This window comes from Leuresthes tenuis, unplaced genomic scaffold (genome assembly GCF_036924035.1).
Source record: "Leuresthes tenuis unplaced genomic scaffold, fLeuTen1.0.hap1 SCAF_6, whole genome shotgun sequence".
NCBI lineage: Eukaryota > Metazoa > Chordata > Actinopteri > Atheriniformes > Atherinopsidae > Leuresthes > Leuresthes tenuis.
Window position 1 is genome coordinate 12031892 of NW_027325360.1, and position 15396 is coordinate 12047287.

Consider the following 15396-nt stretch of genomic DNA (forward strand, 5'->3'; position numbering starts at 1 on the left):
CAGACTCTAAGGTTCAGGATAAACCCTAAAATTATCCATGTAAACAGAGGCGTAAATTGGAAGAAAAAGGAGGTGCCATGCTGTCTGTCTGCACTACTTTGACCTAAACACGTCACAGATATTTCAATAAGACATTACAAGGAAAAAAGAAAAGCATTATATGTCTCCTTCAAACACCTGCGTGACAACAGCATCACTTTATTTAGCTTTTTTTAATTTAGTCTCTGCTGGGGTCAAAACACTGACTTATCCTGGCAAGTACGCAGAGTTGAGGGATTTCTGGGGGACTTTTAGCGTAGCTGTTCATTTTTGTTCAGTGACACCACAAACTTTCGGTTTTACAAGTTGTCAGTAGTTCATTGACATTAAAGAGTAAACCCCTCTTACTTATTACACTGACAAAAATAAACATCAATAAGCCCTCAGAGTTTTGTTTTGCCTCATGAAGTCTAGAAAATTTATATAACCATGGAGCAAAATGTACAAGCTGAAGTGAGAAAACATTTGCTGTCATCAAAGAGTGTAATTACTGTATATTTATCATGCAGTTCCTTCTGTACTTTTTTCCTCCCTCCTCTTCCTCCTCCTCACCTCCCTTGCAGCTCTCTGCCGATTCATCATCATTCTGTGAAAAAGATCACACGCGAATAAATCTTTATTTAAAAAAATCTTTAAAAAAGCTGTTTATTGCCATTTCCTTTGAGTGTGTTGAAATCTAGCACCTCCTGGTTATTTTTAATGCTACAAACTGAAATCACTGAGATGTCTCCAGAGAAAGCCTGACATGGCGTGCTCATTTCAGCCATATTCAATAAGCCCCGTCAATCATGATTCAGTTATCAAATTACAAGAAAGCGTAGCTTCCTCCTTTGTCTTACGTCACATAGTCACGCTCTCTGAATGCTCCATATCACCACATTTACCTCCACCCTTCCTGCAAACCTCTCGTGCTGTATTTTCCTCCCTTCGCCCACATGCTGTCTCTCACCCCAGGACAACTGTGAGGCCTACACTCGCTGTCAGACTCAGAGCAGTAACTATGGCGATGACTGGCACCAACAGGTCCTCTGTAGGTTGAGAAGGTGAGTAGCTGTCTCCATGAGGCAGCAAGGGCAGAGTGACGAAGGATCTGTGAGTCTGGCGTGGCAAAGGGGTGACTGAGAAGAAGGAGGAGAAAAGAACCGAGAGATGATTTAATATTTGTGTAAAGAGCCATATAAAGGCAGAGGAGTTGTAAATTCAATGTGTCATTGTTAAAACTGCAGGCGTCATACTTTACAGCGACAGTGTTTATGCATCCACTGGAGAGGATATTACATTAGAAGGAATAGCAAATGTCAGTAAAATTAAACCCAATGTCTATTAATCAAATAAGAAACAGCAAAAATGTAGGATAAAACAAAGCCATCACAGAAACGATCCATCCCACCTATGCATCATTCACCGGCTTATTAAAAGTCATACATAACTGAGATGTTTTCAGTTTATTTTCTTAGGTGCGTCATTTTTTTAAAATCAACTTCTTCACTTCTCTTTTTGATGTTCTTCAAAATTCCGTGTTTGCAATAATCTCTACTTTATCAGCCCTCACACTGAAATACAGAAATCTGGGACATGTGTTCGAATTTGGAGGCAACAGCTAACAGTGAAATGTTACATTATGAGCTCAGTAATGGGCGCTGACAAATGTGCGTTGAACCGTGGCAACTGCGCAAATGTATTCATGACGACGTGTCTGAAAGCTTGACTCTACCCGTAAGTAGAAAAGTGACTCGAGAGAAGACGGTTCCGTTTCGGTCTTTCAGAGAGCAGCGATAAGTTCCTTGTTCATCCACATGTAGCTGATTCAAGACCACAGATGAGTCATGTGTCACCACCAAGGCCCTGAAGTCACTTTCATCTACCTGTTTGTACAAATTTGGAAGTGATAAATGTCAGAGTAATGAGTGGGTCCAAATATGGCAGTGAAATAAGCCGTTTTGCAACCATTTCAAAGCTAAGTATGGGCTGACATGTATCATATGGGAGGTGCGGTGATGCAGACAGACTGAAAGTGTTCTATTTCTACTAAAGCAGAATTAAATTTGGTCTTCACGTTTCTACTTGTGTTGCCATGTGCTGGCTGTGAGAGACCTTTTTGGTTCCTGGTGCTCCCGGGGCCCAGGAGTAGTAGTACTCTGGTCTCCCTGACAGAAGACGATGCCATGGAAGAAAACAGCTCAACACCGCCTGGCCTTCCTCCTCAGCCTGCACTGGGTACTCTAGAGAAAAGTGGTGAAAGGAGGTAGAACAAGATATCCTCCTTTTTTTTTTTTTTTTACATCCGGATTACTTCAATAATCTATTTCATTAGCCTAGCACGTGGACACGCAGCAGCACCTCGCTTAAGAACACATTTCTACACTCGTGACAACATGTAGCTGTGTGCGCTAAAGAATAATTCACCCCTGCCACATATAGTTTGAAACAGTGGTGCGCTGTGTTTTGATTCTAAGGTTTTACGTAACAGGACATATAAAAAAACCCCATCTGGTCTTCACCAGATGATCAACAGTACAAACAAACAATGGTATTATCTATTCAATAAAAGTCAAACAGTGTATGAAAATAAGGATTGTTGCTGTTTCCACGGAATTAAGAGGGAAAGTCGCAGCCAGGTGGTGCTAATCAAATGTAGGCCTATTTTATCAAATGATCATTGAAACTGGTGACTACTTTAAAAGCATGCCCATTAATCTGAGATAGGTTAGAGGAATATTTCCATAGAATTTGGAGTCCATTATTCTAAAGTCAGCGTGGTTACATGCACGGTCAAGTTGAGCTACGAGTACAGCTCAACTGGGCCAGTTAACTATACCACTGATGCAGGTAAATACAGCATACTATAGCAGAATCATCGTAAATGTAAGTAAAGTGTTAAATGTTACAGTTTATGACAGTAAAATTATAAAAAGACTCAACAAGAATGGTTCATTTGGATTGGTTGCAGGAGAAAGCCCCTTCGCTAAAAAAACAAACATGGCAGCAAAGCTTAAGTTTGCAAAGTTGCAGTTGAACAAACCACAAGACTTCTGGTACAATGTGCTTTGAATGAATGAGACCAGAGTGAAGATGTTTGGATATAATGCTCAGCACCATATTAAGCGAGAGCCAAACAGCATATCAGCACAAATATCTCATACCAGCTATGAGGATGGTGGTCATGGGGTGATGAGCCACAGGAACTGGACACCTTGAGGTTACTGAGACAACCATGAACTCCTCTGTTTACCAAAGTATTCACGAGTCAAACGTGAGGTCATCTGTCTGACAGCTAATGACTGGTCAAAACCGGATCACATCAAAGGAAAGTTACCACAGGCACAGCAGCTAATCTACAACAGAATGCCAAAAAGCACAAGAGTCAACGTTTTGCAATGGTTCAGTCAAAGTCCAGACCTTAACTCCATTGAGATACTACTGAATACATGCAGAAAGTGCTTACTACAAGTTAGTGCTGCTTAAGGTGGTCCCACAAGCTATTGAATCATAGGGTGTACTTAGTTTTTCCAAACAAAGTTTATTCAATTTTGGCTTGTATTTTTTGTTGGATAAATGTCAACACATGTAAAAGGCCATGTGCTGTTCATCTGAGGTTGCATGAACTAATTCTAAGACCAGATAAAGACAGGATTCTTTTCTCATGGCATGTCATAAAACCTTAGAACCAAAAGAGGGTGAACTTTATTTGGACTGTGGGTGTAACTCTCATTGATCCACTCATATTCTCACTCAATAGCAACATGAACAAACACAAAAAATGTAAGTATACCACCACAGTCCAGCTGGCCTGACGGAGAGGGACAGATGTACATTTTGTACTGGCAAGAAAAGCAATCCATTACTCTTCTTTTTAGAAGCCCTAAAACCACACAAATGCAAGAGCACATAAATGCATATGCTGAATTGCAACATTTATTCAACGTGTTTTGCACAAAGCGATACGGAAAGAGGGATCAGAGAGAACAAACTTACCACACTTGTTGGGGCACAGTCCTGGGGGAGGACAGATAAATAACCTGAAACGTATGCACAGCACTGACAAACACAAAGTGCCCAGCCTCATACTGAGCAGTACACGTACTGTTATTCATGCTGATTACCATCACGGATGAAAGTGTCCAAATGTTTCTCTAAAATCTTCCTGCCTTTCTCCAAGATCTGAATGGTTTCAAATTTCACCGAGCCTTTAGAGGAAGAGCACGATTTGTTATAGAATTCGAGTTTTTTGTGATTTAAACGCTAGGTCAAGTTATGATATAAATAGACAATTAAAATGATCTTATTGTTTTACGACTGCCCCGGTCCCAAAGTTTCCAGTCATGTCTCTATCCCTTTGGAAGAAATCGCATGTATTTTTCTCACCAGTGATTTCCATTTTCAAGAAGCGGTCAAATTCACTCTGGTACTCGGTTCTGACTCTGTACAGAGTAGTGGGATCTAAGCAGTGACAGAAGAGACGATAATTAGAAAAAGACCTTGATGGCAATATTTCAGAACAATGAAATGAAAACAAGACTCAGGCCCACCAATGACCCCCTTTCGCTCTTGGCTGGTCTCTCTGTAGGTCACATAGGCATGGTCACAAATAATTTTCAGGTCAATTTGATCAATCACAGTGGGGGCAGCCAATATGAAGTCCTCATGCAGGAGCCTGACGGTGCGGTCACACTGCAGGCAGGCCCTTGCTGCTGAGACACAGCAGAACAGGGACACCAGGATCAGCTGCATCTCCCCTCTGGTCTCTGAACCTTCTGCAACGGGATGAGTCACCTTTGCTCCTGTAATGTTTCACTTGGTGCACCTCCTGAAACAGAGTTGCTAAATAGTAGTACTGCTGCGCCATCATTATGATCACTGCATGAGTCTTTTGCAACTATTACAGGCACTTTTATTGTTACTTTTATGCGATATCACGAGTATAGTGTTGCTGTTTCTACTTCTACCCCTCAGCCAAATGTAACGTGTCCAACCTTGGTGACGAAAATACATTAAGTATAACACTGTTATGCTATGCACTAGTGTAGTCATAATATACTATATTACATATAGGTAAAGACATTGAGTTATTATCAATTAAATCTAATAAAAGACTTTCATGAAGACAGAAAAACAGAATAGAATTGAATTAGCGGCTTTTGGAGGTCAGAGACAGCTGCTTCTGTAACTTATGCTGCTGGTACACGTTTATTTGTAGTTTTCTCTGATTTAACTCCAGTTAACACTACAGTCTTTTTGCTGTATATCCATTCTGTGTCTTCATAGTCAATTGCTTATCACCTCTTGATTGTGTTCTATTTAGCTTTGAGTTTTTCTTAAAAGATAATTTCGCTTCTCTATTGCCACTCTGTCTTTTTAAGTTTTTTTTTAATCATATCGTCGTTTTGTGTCTCTTTTTTGGGAAAGATGGTGGGACCTTCTAACCGACTGATTAACCGTCTAATATTGCTAATGATTAAAAAGACGGAATAATAAAACAGCTGTTATTCAACTCCTAATAAATATAGCAACAGCACATGTATGATATCTACCTCCTTCAAGGCCAAACAACATGGGGATAATAGAAAAACCCAAACAACGTCTCTATTTGTTGTTCACTGCTGGCACCCAGTGGTTGAATATGTAAAATCACAACAGTACTATCAGTTCTTTATAACATTACCTCCGTTAATCCAGGACAATTACGCAGCTAAAGTCCGCACAAAGTCCACTCGAAAATAGTTTGGTCATAGCACTGTTCTCTCTATCTCTTTTTTTTTTTAAAAAAGTCGTCAATAAATAGATATATAAAAGTAAAATAGGGTATTACTGAAATGCAGCTAAGCACGTCGTTGTTTTAGATGAATTGAACAGGAAATGTTTTTTGTTATTTTTTAAAAATTATTATTATTATTTTTAGAAATGTGATGTTTGAATTGTTTCCAGTGGCAACAGTTTCTCTAAAGAAACAAAGATAGACACGTGTAACGTGTGATGTAATGTTACTGATAGTTTATTCATCTTAGCCTCAGCACTGTGGATTCGACTGTTATTTGTTGACAGAAAAGAAAAAAAAGGTCTTGTACGTTTAATTTTGGAAACACGTTATTACACTACATTTCCCAGAAGCCCACAATGTGCCATAATTTGTGATTGACAAGTTCACGGGCCAATCCGCTTTCACTATGGTCCCACAAACCTTTTGGCGGCTGCGCAGTACAGTATCGCTCTCACATCTCTAGTGTACGCATACTGACCTCAGCGACTCAGACGCAGAGAGAAGGTAATTCTATTTTCTTGGGTATATTATTAAGAAGAGTTGGACTGTATTATAAGCAACTTATAACTGTGTCATTAACATTACTAACACGTCCTTTAAATGTGAACTTGGCTGTCCTAATAGGCATTACAGGGTTGGAAGGTGCATGCTGAAACCAAACCAAGTGGTAGAGCCAGTTAGTTAAGAGTCACGATAGTGTCCCGACCGACACAGCGTCTACATCAATCGACAGCTGTTGACCATGATTGGAAATGTTTGATTAGTTACATGTCACCTTGGCTCTGTTGTGGAGACTCGCAAACATGCATGTAGGGGGAAACTGAACTTGCCTATCAACAAAGCAGGATGTCAGTGTTTTCAAGCTGTCTTTTTATGTAGGTGATTAAAAAACAAAAGACACAACTTATGGAGTATCTATTCAGGAAATATGCACGCATAACATGCCTACTACATGAAACGACCAGTGCGTTTGTTGTTAAAACATTAAGCAACCTGCATAGAACTGATTTAATGTACGGTTTAACAGAGTTGAATATAGTTTGGAGGCTAAATGGATGTAATATGATGTACTTAGCTACCCTGAGAATTTCATACAGCGATGATTTATGCATGATGAAACCGTATGCACTGTAGTAATTGTTAGAATAATTTAATTAAGACCTATGGTATGAGTGCTGTCATAAACTAATGCAAACAAGGGTGTGAGGGGAAGCAGAGTGAAACATACACAATTTGTAACCACTAAAAGTTGTGGTTCCGGTGCACTTTTGCCTGTAATGCTATGTGCAAACAGAAAATGATTTAAACCAGCTGTATTTCTCAGGGAGTCTGATGTAAGTACATAAGGCCATTTTTTTGCAGGTTCTGCAATGTTCCCTTAAAATCCATCAGAATACTTTAAAAATGTTGAGCAGGAACAAAAGGATTCCTGTGGTGGGTAAAGAGGGGTTCTGCTGTGGATGACAGCAGTTTACAGAAAACTGCAGGCTCTTTGCAGCAACTGCTATTTGACGGCTGAGCCTCTTAAATATTATTTACTCATGTCTAAGGTGCTTTTACCCAAGAGATAAATGCAAGTGTATCATGCTGACTTGGTGTCTGCACTTTGTGCTCTCTCTGGTTCTGTTGCCAATGGTGCTTGTGTGGCCATGTAGCCTGGCTAAACGCTATTTATCGGATTAAAGCACCTGGGCGCTCTAACTACCAGACCTTGCTTATCTATGTTGTATGACACAGTTGATAAGAAACGTTCACCCAGTACTGTCGTTCACTATTGTAGTAGATATTCACAGGCACAGAATGGCTCTCAGAAACTACACGGGTGAATCTGATTGAATCTGCTTAGAATCTGCTGTAACTTATTCTTTTTCTGGACACTCTTTGACTGGTGGTTTTTGCATCCTGAAGCAAAGCTCAGCTCATTGTTGGTATCTGTCTCTCTCACAGCTTTGGACATATCAGCCCTTGTTCAAACATGGAGACATTACTAAAGATATGCAGGTAGACGTCCTTTTTCTTCACCTCTACTGCTGCCGGTGTACAGATCAACCGCCTTTTCACCAGCAGTGACAGCAAGGAGACACCAGCTGCAACTCCTCCTCCAAACCTGCTTGTCCTCGCACCTGACTGCAAGACTTCAGTATGTATCAGATTGTCCCGGCAGCTCCTGGAGAGCAGCAGATGGGAGACGGAGCTCGTGGCTCCCCGCTTAAGAAGAAATTGTCTCACGAGGGCCGGCCACTGGTGATGGCGGGCATGCTAGGCTGTGTGTTGGTCCTCGCTGCTGTGGTCGCCTGGTGCTACTATTCAGTGTCTCTCCGTAAGGCTCAGCTGCTGAAGACTGAGTTACTCGATCTGAATAAGGATGGTTTTATCATTCGTAACCAGGGGGGGGCTGTCATCTTCACCATGACCTTCAGGTGGGTTTGCCATGGGGAATGTTGTCAGTAATTTTTATTTAATGCTAATTTTTGTCTATGAGGACAAAAAGAGATAACTTAAAGCCCAAAATCGGGGTGTAAAATAATTGCATCTAAGAAGCTGATGAAGAGAATCTTCACTGTCACTGAAATTATTTTTGTCTCAGACTTGATCAAAAGCCGCAAGAAAGAGTGAGAAGTCGGAAGAAGCCCAAAAAGGGACAAATGTAATGGAACACTTGAAAATAACACAATAAAATATAACATGGGATGTGGCAGTCAGTGTAATCAGCATTTGTGGTGTGTGTGGGCATGAATGAGAAATATAGTGTTGGATAAGATGTATGGAAGAGGAAACAATTCTGCACAGCAAGCAAGAAAGGCTTCACTCTGGGTGAGGAAAGCCAGAGATTAATAGTGGAGGTAATGTGATTTATCTTAATGCCCTGCTCCTGTCACCCACTTCTGCTCAGAAACAGGAAACGTATACAGGATTGACAGGCCATCATCATTTCCTGAATAGCTGCAGACACGTTTTTTCTCAATTTGGAGTTAACTGAGAAATTAACATTAGAACACGTGATCTTCTATAAATTCAAAGTTGTTCCTGAAGTAAATACCACCAATATGAAACAAGTCTTGGATTTCAGTGCCGTTTGTGGTATAAATAACTTTATTGGCCCCAGCACAGTTGTTCCTCTTTGTGTGCTGACCCATGCTGAGAGCCTGCCTGTCTGCAATTTATGGATAGATAATAAAAAAACCATTCGAGGCATACTAGTGATTACACCCTGGGGGAAGACTGATTTAGTCATGTCCATTATCAGCAGAGCTCACATTGACAGAAATAGCCTTAGTTAAGTCCCAGCACTTGCAGTGAAATTGAATGGAGCATCTGAAATGTTCTAACATATGATTGCATCACAATTAAACAAGCTTGTTATGTTTTTAGCTGAACAGAAAGTATTGTATATTGTATACCAGCATTGTATGTTATGTGCTTAACTGGCACCTTTGTGTTTTCTGTTCCCCTGTCCTAGGTCTGGTACTTTGGATCTGGACTCCTGTTCAAAGGAGGGAGATCTTCTGAGCTGTACACAGTCATATTCTGGCAAGCTCAACTTCTTTATACAGACAGTTCGTCCAAAAGACACTGTAATGTGCTACAGAGTTCGCTGGGAGGAGCTGGAAGAGAAGCACTCAGTAGAACATGCCATGGCCTATAATGGCTCTCATTGGTATGGAGGAGCAGAGGTAGCTGTGCAATACTGGCCCATCAGGATCCAAGGAGAAGCGGAACCACGGCCTTTCATCACTAGTGACGTCTACTCTAATCGAAATGATTTTGGGGGAATTCTTGAGCGGTACTGGCTGTCATCGAACGCAACCGCAATCAAGATTAATGACTCCGTGCCGTTTCATTTGGGTTGGTCAGAGAAGAACAAGACGCTGAGGTTTCAGGCCCGGTACCAACACTCTCCCTTCAGACCCGCAGCAGGACAGCAGGCCTTCCCCGAACTCAGCTATAGAGTCTGTGTGGGGTCGGATGTGACCTCAATTCACAAATACATGGTGAGTGTGGACATAGAGATTACACAAAAGCATTTCCTTTGAATTCTACAGCATTTCATCACAACAGCACAACATTCAGGCTTCACTTAGACAAACTGTTATGCAGACATGCGAGACTGCATCTTAAACCAGCATCAGTGTTAGCTACATTAGCCTCTACCATTATAACGATACACATAGAGGGATTTCGCTTTCATCATGACATGCTGTCAGAACTAAGACTAAAAGTACTTAACTAGGTTTTCAGGTCACTTCAGACTATTCCTATGTCTGCTCTTGCAGCATACAACAGAAAATTTGGCAACCGTTGCCACAGCCTTAGAAATTTTCTAGTTAAAGATAGCAATAGTAGTACAACCACTGATAAAACAGTTTGTAATGGAGTCAAAAAAATGTAACTGCTGCTCACTTTCAGAGAAGATGGGTATTATTCATAATTCAGGATGTAGAGTCCTTGACTGACCAGGGAATCCAGCCCTGCTGCTGATCGACTGCTTCTATGTGATAAAATCCAGCTACATCTAAGTGATTAGCATGCTGTGTATCGTTTGTGTTATTTCTACATAGAGATGATGTGTAAAAACTTGGGTTGGGTTGTGGTTTTCATGACAGAGAAAGGCGATATTCCTAAGAGATGCACTTCGTCCTCCTGCTCATAGTCATCATGCCAACTAATGACTAATTTGTGACTAATTTGTACAATGTTAGACTTCTCGTGCAGATTTTAATTCAACAAACAAAAACCACCTGTTAGTCCACTTTACGGTAATTCTGTTCTGTGAATATCTGTTTTACTCAGGTGCGTCGATATTTCCCAAAGCCCGTCAAAGTCCCGTCTACTGAGTTGTTCAAACAGCCAGTTTGGTCCACATGGGCTCTCCACAAGACTTCTGTTACCCAGGAGAAGCTGCTGCGCTTTGCCTCTAACATCATCGAGCATGGTTTCACATGCTCCCACCTGGAGCTGGACGACCGCTACACTACTGACTATGGAGAGTTTGACTTTGACCCGCAGAAGTTCCCCAATGCCAGCGGCATGTTTGAGAAACTCCGAGAGGACGGCTTTCAAGTGACGCTGTGGACACATCCTTTCATCAACTATGACTCCATTAATTTCGGTGTCGCTGTGGAGAAAGGGCTGTTTGTTCGGGAGCCGAGTGGTGAGCTGCCTGCTCTGGTTCGATGGTGGAACGGCATTGGAGGCATCTTGGACTTCACCAACCCAGAAGCTCGTGAATGGTATTCCTCTCAGTTGAACATGCTTAAAACACGCTATGACATTAGCTCCTTCAAGTTTGATGCGGGCGAAACGAGCTACCTGCCGCGTCAGTTTAGCACTCTGGTCCCACTTTCTGACCCCTCCACCTTTACACGGCGCTACACGGAGATGGCCATACCATTCAGTGAGCGTGCTGAGCTGCGGGTGGGTTACCAGAGTCAGAACATCTCTTGCTTCTACAGGATCATTGACAGAGACTCAGTGTGGGGTTACGAGCTCGGCCTGAAGTCTATCATCCCCACTGTTCTGACTGTTGGCATTCTGGGCTACCAGTTTGTCTTGCCTGATATGATAGGAGGGAATGCATACCCGAACCACACTGTAGGTAAGGGAATGCATAACATGCAGTTATTGTTACCTACAGAAAGCTTTAGAGTTAAAAGCTGCCATTATTGAAGGCATATATTGGTCTTTGATGTAGTTTCAACCTACAGTCATACATCTTTGTCGTCTTTTAGGTGGGATAAATGGAACAAATGGCCTGCCAGACAGAGAGCTGTACATCCGGTGGCTGGAGCTGTCTGCTTTTATGCCTGCCATGCAGTTCTCTATACCGCCGTGGGCTTATGACAATGAGGTGAGCCAAGTGAAAATGACTGGCTGTGTCTCACAGCAGGAAAATGAATTGATATGCTAATGAAAGTATTAAATAAATAGATACATAAATGAATAAAACATTTTACTGGATATTGTGGTTGTGTTAATACCTAATGAGTAAGTTCTGTATGTGGAGAAACCAATTTTGGTGTGATGATTAAGGGCATCTTCTTGAATACTCCGCATAACATCTCTTCTGCTCGGAAGAAGTCTCCATTAGCAAAGATAATTAAAAAAAGCACTGAATCTCAATGTAGGATGGAAAAATGAATGTGAAGTTTAACTGACTCCTCAAGTAATTCTGCAAGGGTCAAGTTTTGCTGGTAGAAATGTTGTCCTTTAAAAAGAAAGCCTTTTTTATTACCACTAGAGAGTGCCAAAGTGAAACATTTCTTCACGGAGTGGTTGTTGGTGTAGTTTATACAAGAAGTTTTTCACTTGTTTTTGTTGTTGTTGTTTCAGAATCTTGTTTGTGGAGTGCTTTGTGCCATGTACTCCACCTTGATACTAACACGGGGCTCTTGTATATTCATATCCAGGTGGTTCAGATTGCGCAGAAGTTCACAGAGCTCCATGAAACTCTCGTGGCCCCAAGGGTCCTTGAACTGGCAGGAGAAGTTCTCGATACAGGAGACCCCATTGTGAGGCCCCTGTGGTGGATTGCCATTGACGACGAGGCAGCACATAAGATTGACTCCCAGTTTCTGATTGGGGACGACCTGATGGTTGCTCCGGTTCTGGAATCAGGAAAACAAGAGAGGGACATCTACTTGCCTGCAGGACGATGGAAGAGTTACAAAGGGGAGCATTTTGATAAATGCCCCATGTACCTCACAGACTACCCCGTGGACCTGGATGAAATAGCTTACTTTACATGGGTTCACTGAAGACATCATGCTGTACGCACATTTATATTGTTTTGAGCAAATATGCCAAGATATAGTAGAGAAAGTTTGCCTTCCAAAGGGGAAAGAGTGATTGTAATGAATATTGATGTGCTCTTTGTTTAGCATCTGCCCACAGAATTAGAGTTCACTTCTTATTCTCTTTGCATCTTTAAGCTGATCCTCTTCCTCATGTGCCTTCCACAGCCAAATGTAAAACTGATCCCAGATGGTACCGTCACCTCAGTCTTTCTAGAGGCCATTTACCATCTGTTCCCCATACTTGTGTGAGCGGTAATGGTTTTTGCGTTATATTTAACATCACTTTTTTTTCAATCTGAATTTTAATGAAGGGAAGATTAGATAACTGTGCCATAAGAAAACTGATCTGTGTATTTGTTGTTGACTTACACAGTTGGGCAATATATATGAACTGGCAATATACATGTTCTCTGACTTGGACAGATGCACCTCTGCTCAGAAGGTTTGCCTAAGCTTCTCATCTTCTAAAAACTACCTAAGATAACAAGCATCGACATTGCACTGACAGCTACATGTAACTTATTTGAGAGTCAACTGTACTTTGTATTTCTTAACTTTGTCATCTGAGAATAGTGAATGATGTGTGTGTACACACACACACACACACACACACACTGTGTACTTTAACCACCAACAAACAATTGTCAACAATTCACCTGTGGTGCCATTCTGTCATTTCAGTGCCAAAATATACAGCTTTATGCATTGTTTCATGCGCACAAGCTAAATTCACTGCTCAGGGTACATTTTAAAGGGAACCCTAATGTCAGAAATTCAGTCAGTTTTGATGGACAGTAAGAGATTTAATATACTACTGCTACAGGTTTACCTTGAGAAACCATTCTCAAAGATGCCATATTTTTGTGTGCCGTCCTCATCTGCCTTGTGACTTTCATTGCCTTATTAACTCAACTGATGCGTCCTGACTGTAGCACAGAGAACAAGTAGAGACTGGAGATACGCCGTTCTGCACACACTACAATGCATTTGATGGATCGTAGCTTTGTTTTTGCACTGATTTGCAAAGTGCATGAATTTCTGCTTCTAATGATTTATTTCTAGCATGAGCGTAAAGCACAAACCTGTTTAAAGTATCTCAATGGCTAGCTTGAAAGTAATCCTAATACAGCACAGTTGCCATGTATTGATCTAAGATGAGATTCGGGAATTTATTTATTTGACTCTGTTGGTGTTTTGTTAGATTGATGTAACTCTTTTGCTGTAAAAAGTCTTTGTTTTGCTTACTTGCTGTGTTGAGTCTAACCCCAGCTGACCCCAGATGTTAGACAGAGTGTCTTTTACCGATAAGATGCACTAATGATTCTAAAAATGTTTTTATCTGACAGCATTGCTTATATCTGTGGTATAAGGGTAGAGGGAGTAAATAAACTACTCTTTGGAAATTATTTAGCAGACCCAGTTCCAAAGGCTTTGATTGCAGAATGTAAAATGTTTGATATGCAGATATTTGCATGTTTAGCAGGGATTTGAAAAGGTAAATTTGTCATTACACTGAATAAATGAAGTGACCAATGCTGAAGGTTTCTGGTGTAATCCACCCAGTATTTCCATTGTTACACAACAAAGTATGAAATGCTGAATGGGGAGTTTTCCTTTTGTTGTTTAGAAAATGAACATTTTAAACTGCTGTGAATGAATGCGTGCTCATAAAGTTTGACAGCCAAAGGGTGCAAGAGATGTAACAGCTGCCTTTTATTTTATGCACAGAGCACGTTTGTTTTGCATGATAAGTCAGAGTTAAAGAACTGTTTATTCCTCACAATGATTTTATTTAAATTACTCCCTGACCGTGTTTAGGAGTGAACAAAATGTCTTCAGTGGGCCATCTGAGCTGTGAATGTCACAGGTTACAGGTAAGGAGCCTCCTGATGCAACAGTGGTTTTCTTTTAAAGGTTAAATGCATGCAGAAATAAATATTTTGGCTGGCTTCATCTTTAATCAAGAGCCTAAGTCTTTTGTTTCAGAAGTGGTTAGTTGTGAAGTGTGCTGAGGACCGGTGAACTTGTCATAACAACTGTGCAAAAATGTTTCTGAGGAGCAAAGGTAGACAGTATTATTTGCTCATGAATGCATTTGTCCTGGTTTTGTCACATTTTTTCTTTAGGGCTCATATTGGTTGTTGTTGTAATTAATGCAGAGAAAAAGATAACAATTGATCGGTTGTTAGATTATAGTGGCTTTATTTGAAAGATATCAACATGTATTCATTGACATTTTTTTCTTGTTGAACAATGATTTATTATTCCTGAATTCAGCAAACTGAGTATAAACTTCATAGTAGTGATCCCATAGCCTCAGAGAAAGAGTGTGAGGATGGCTGAGAGCCCCAGCAGCAGGATGACACTGGGAGCAGTTGGTAAGGCACTGTTGCACAGATTCCCTTTACAACAATTGATGCCACCTCCACATGCTATGCTGTTTTGACAGCCCTTTGTAACCACATCCAACCCTGCAAACCAATAAATGAGAACCATCAGAGACAAGAACAATACTGTAGCGTAGTAGATCCTGATATGAGAGAACAACTCACCTTCCAGTTTGAGAGAGAAACAGCGGTCAAAAATGACGGCGCAGGATTTGGTGTCGGTGCAGGACTTAGCTTCAGTGGCTGTGCATGTGTAGCATCTCAATGCACAAGCTACACAAAAACACAGAGCAGAGCAGTTTAACATGAGCCACAAGCAGACTCCGACTTTTCATTTCAGCAAAGCTGATATGTTGGATGTTTGTAAAGCAACATTTATCAGCAGGCAGGTTGTATTACTGTGCTTGGAAAAACTTTC

At 41.0% G+C, this 15396-nt stretch overlaps 2 protein-coding genes across 2 annotated transcripts; one reads left to right on the plus strand and one right to left on the minus strand.

Annotated features, from left to right (window-relative positions):
• Window positions 1–218: 218 nt before the first annotated feature.
• Window positions 219–4806, minus strand: LOC140309118 (izumo sperm-egg fusion protein 1). Its single transcript, XM_072386947.1, has 9 exons — window positions 4569–4806; window positions 4405–4479; window positions 4143–4226; window positions 4015–4035; window positions 3812–3901; window positions 2134–2261; window positions 1754–1904; window positions 989–1157; window positions 219–625 (listed from the first exon to the last, which is right to left on the minus strand). Exons 1-9 carry the CDS (start codon window positions 4768–4770, stop codon window positions 541–543), a joined length of 1005 nt encoding a protein of 334 aa, XP_072243048.1. The 5' UTR covers window positions 4771–4806; the 3' UTR covers window positions 219–540.
• Window positions 4807–6216: 1410 nt separating this feature from the next.
• Window positions 6217–14131, plus strand: LOC140309672 (myogenesis-regulating glycosidase-like). Its single transcript, XM_072387620.1, has 6 exons — window positions 6217–6301; window positions 7745–8217; window positions 9258–9789; window positions 10589–11393; window positions 11527–11645; window positions 12205–14131. The coding sequence occupies exons 2-6, from the start codon at window positions 7940–7942 to the stop codon at window positions 12550–12552; spliced, it is 2082 nt and encodes a 693-aa protein (XP_072243721.1). The 5' UTR covers window positions 6217–6301; window positions 7745–7939; the 3' UTR covers window positions 12553–14131.
• Window positions 14132–15396: the final 1265 nt, after the last annotated feature.

Coding starts and splice junctions, on each gene's coding strand:
- LOC140309118 (XM_072386947.1), bottom strand. CDS start 4,770: ATGCAGCTGATCCTGGTGTCCCTGTTCTGCTGTGTCTCAGCAGCAAGG. Junction 4,480..4,568: donor AGAGCGAAAGGGGGTCATTG/GTGGGCCTGAGT, acceptor GTCACTGCTTAG/ATCCCACTACTCTGTACAGA. Junction 4,036..4,142: donor GGACACTTTCATCCGTGATG/GTAATCAGCATG, acceptor GTCCTCCCCCAG/GACTGTGCCCCAACAAGTGT.
- LOC140309672 (XM_072387620.1), top strand. CDS start 7,940: ATGTATCAGATTGTCCCGGCAGCTCCTGGAGAGCAGCAGATGGGAGAC. Junction 8,218..9,257: donor ATCTTCACCATGACCTTCAG/GTGGGTTTGCCA, acceptor CCCCTGTCCTAG/GTCTGGTACTTTGGATCTGG. Junction 11,394..11,526: donor ATACCCGAACCACACTGTAG/GTAAGGGAATGC, acceptor GTCGTCTTTTAG/GTGGGATAAATGGAACAAAT.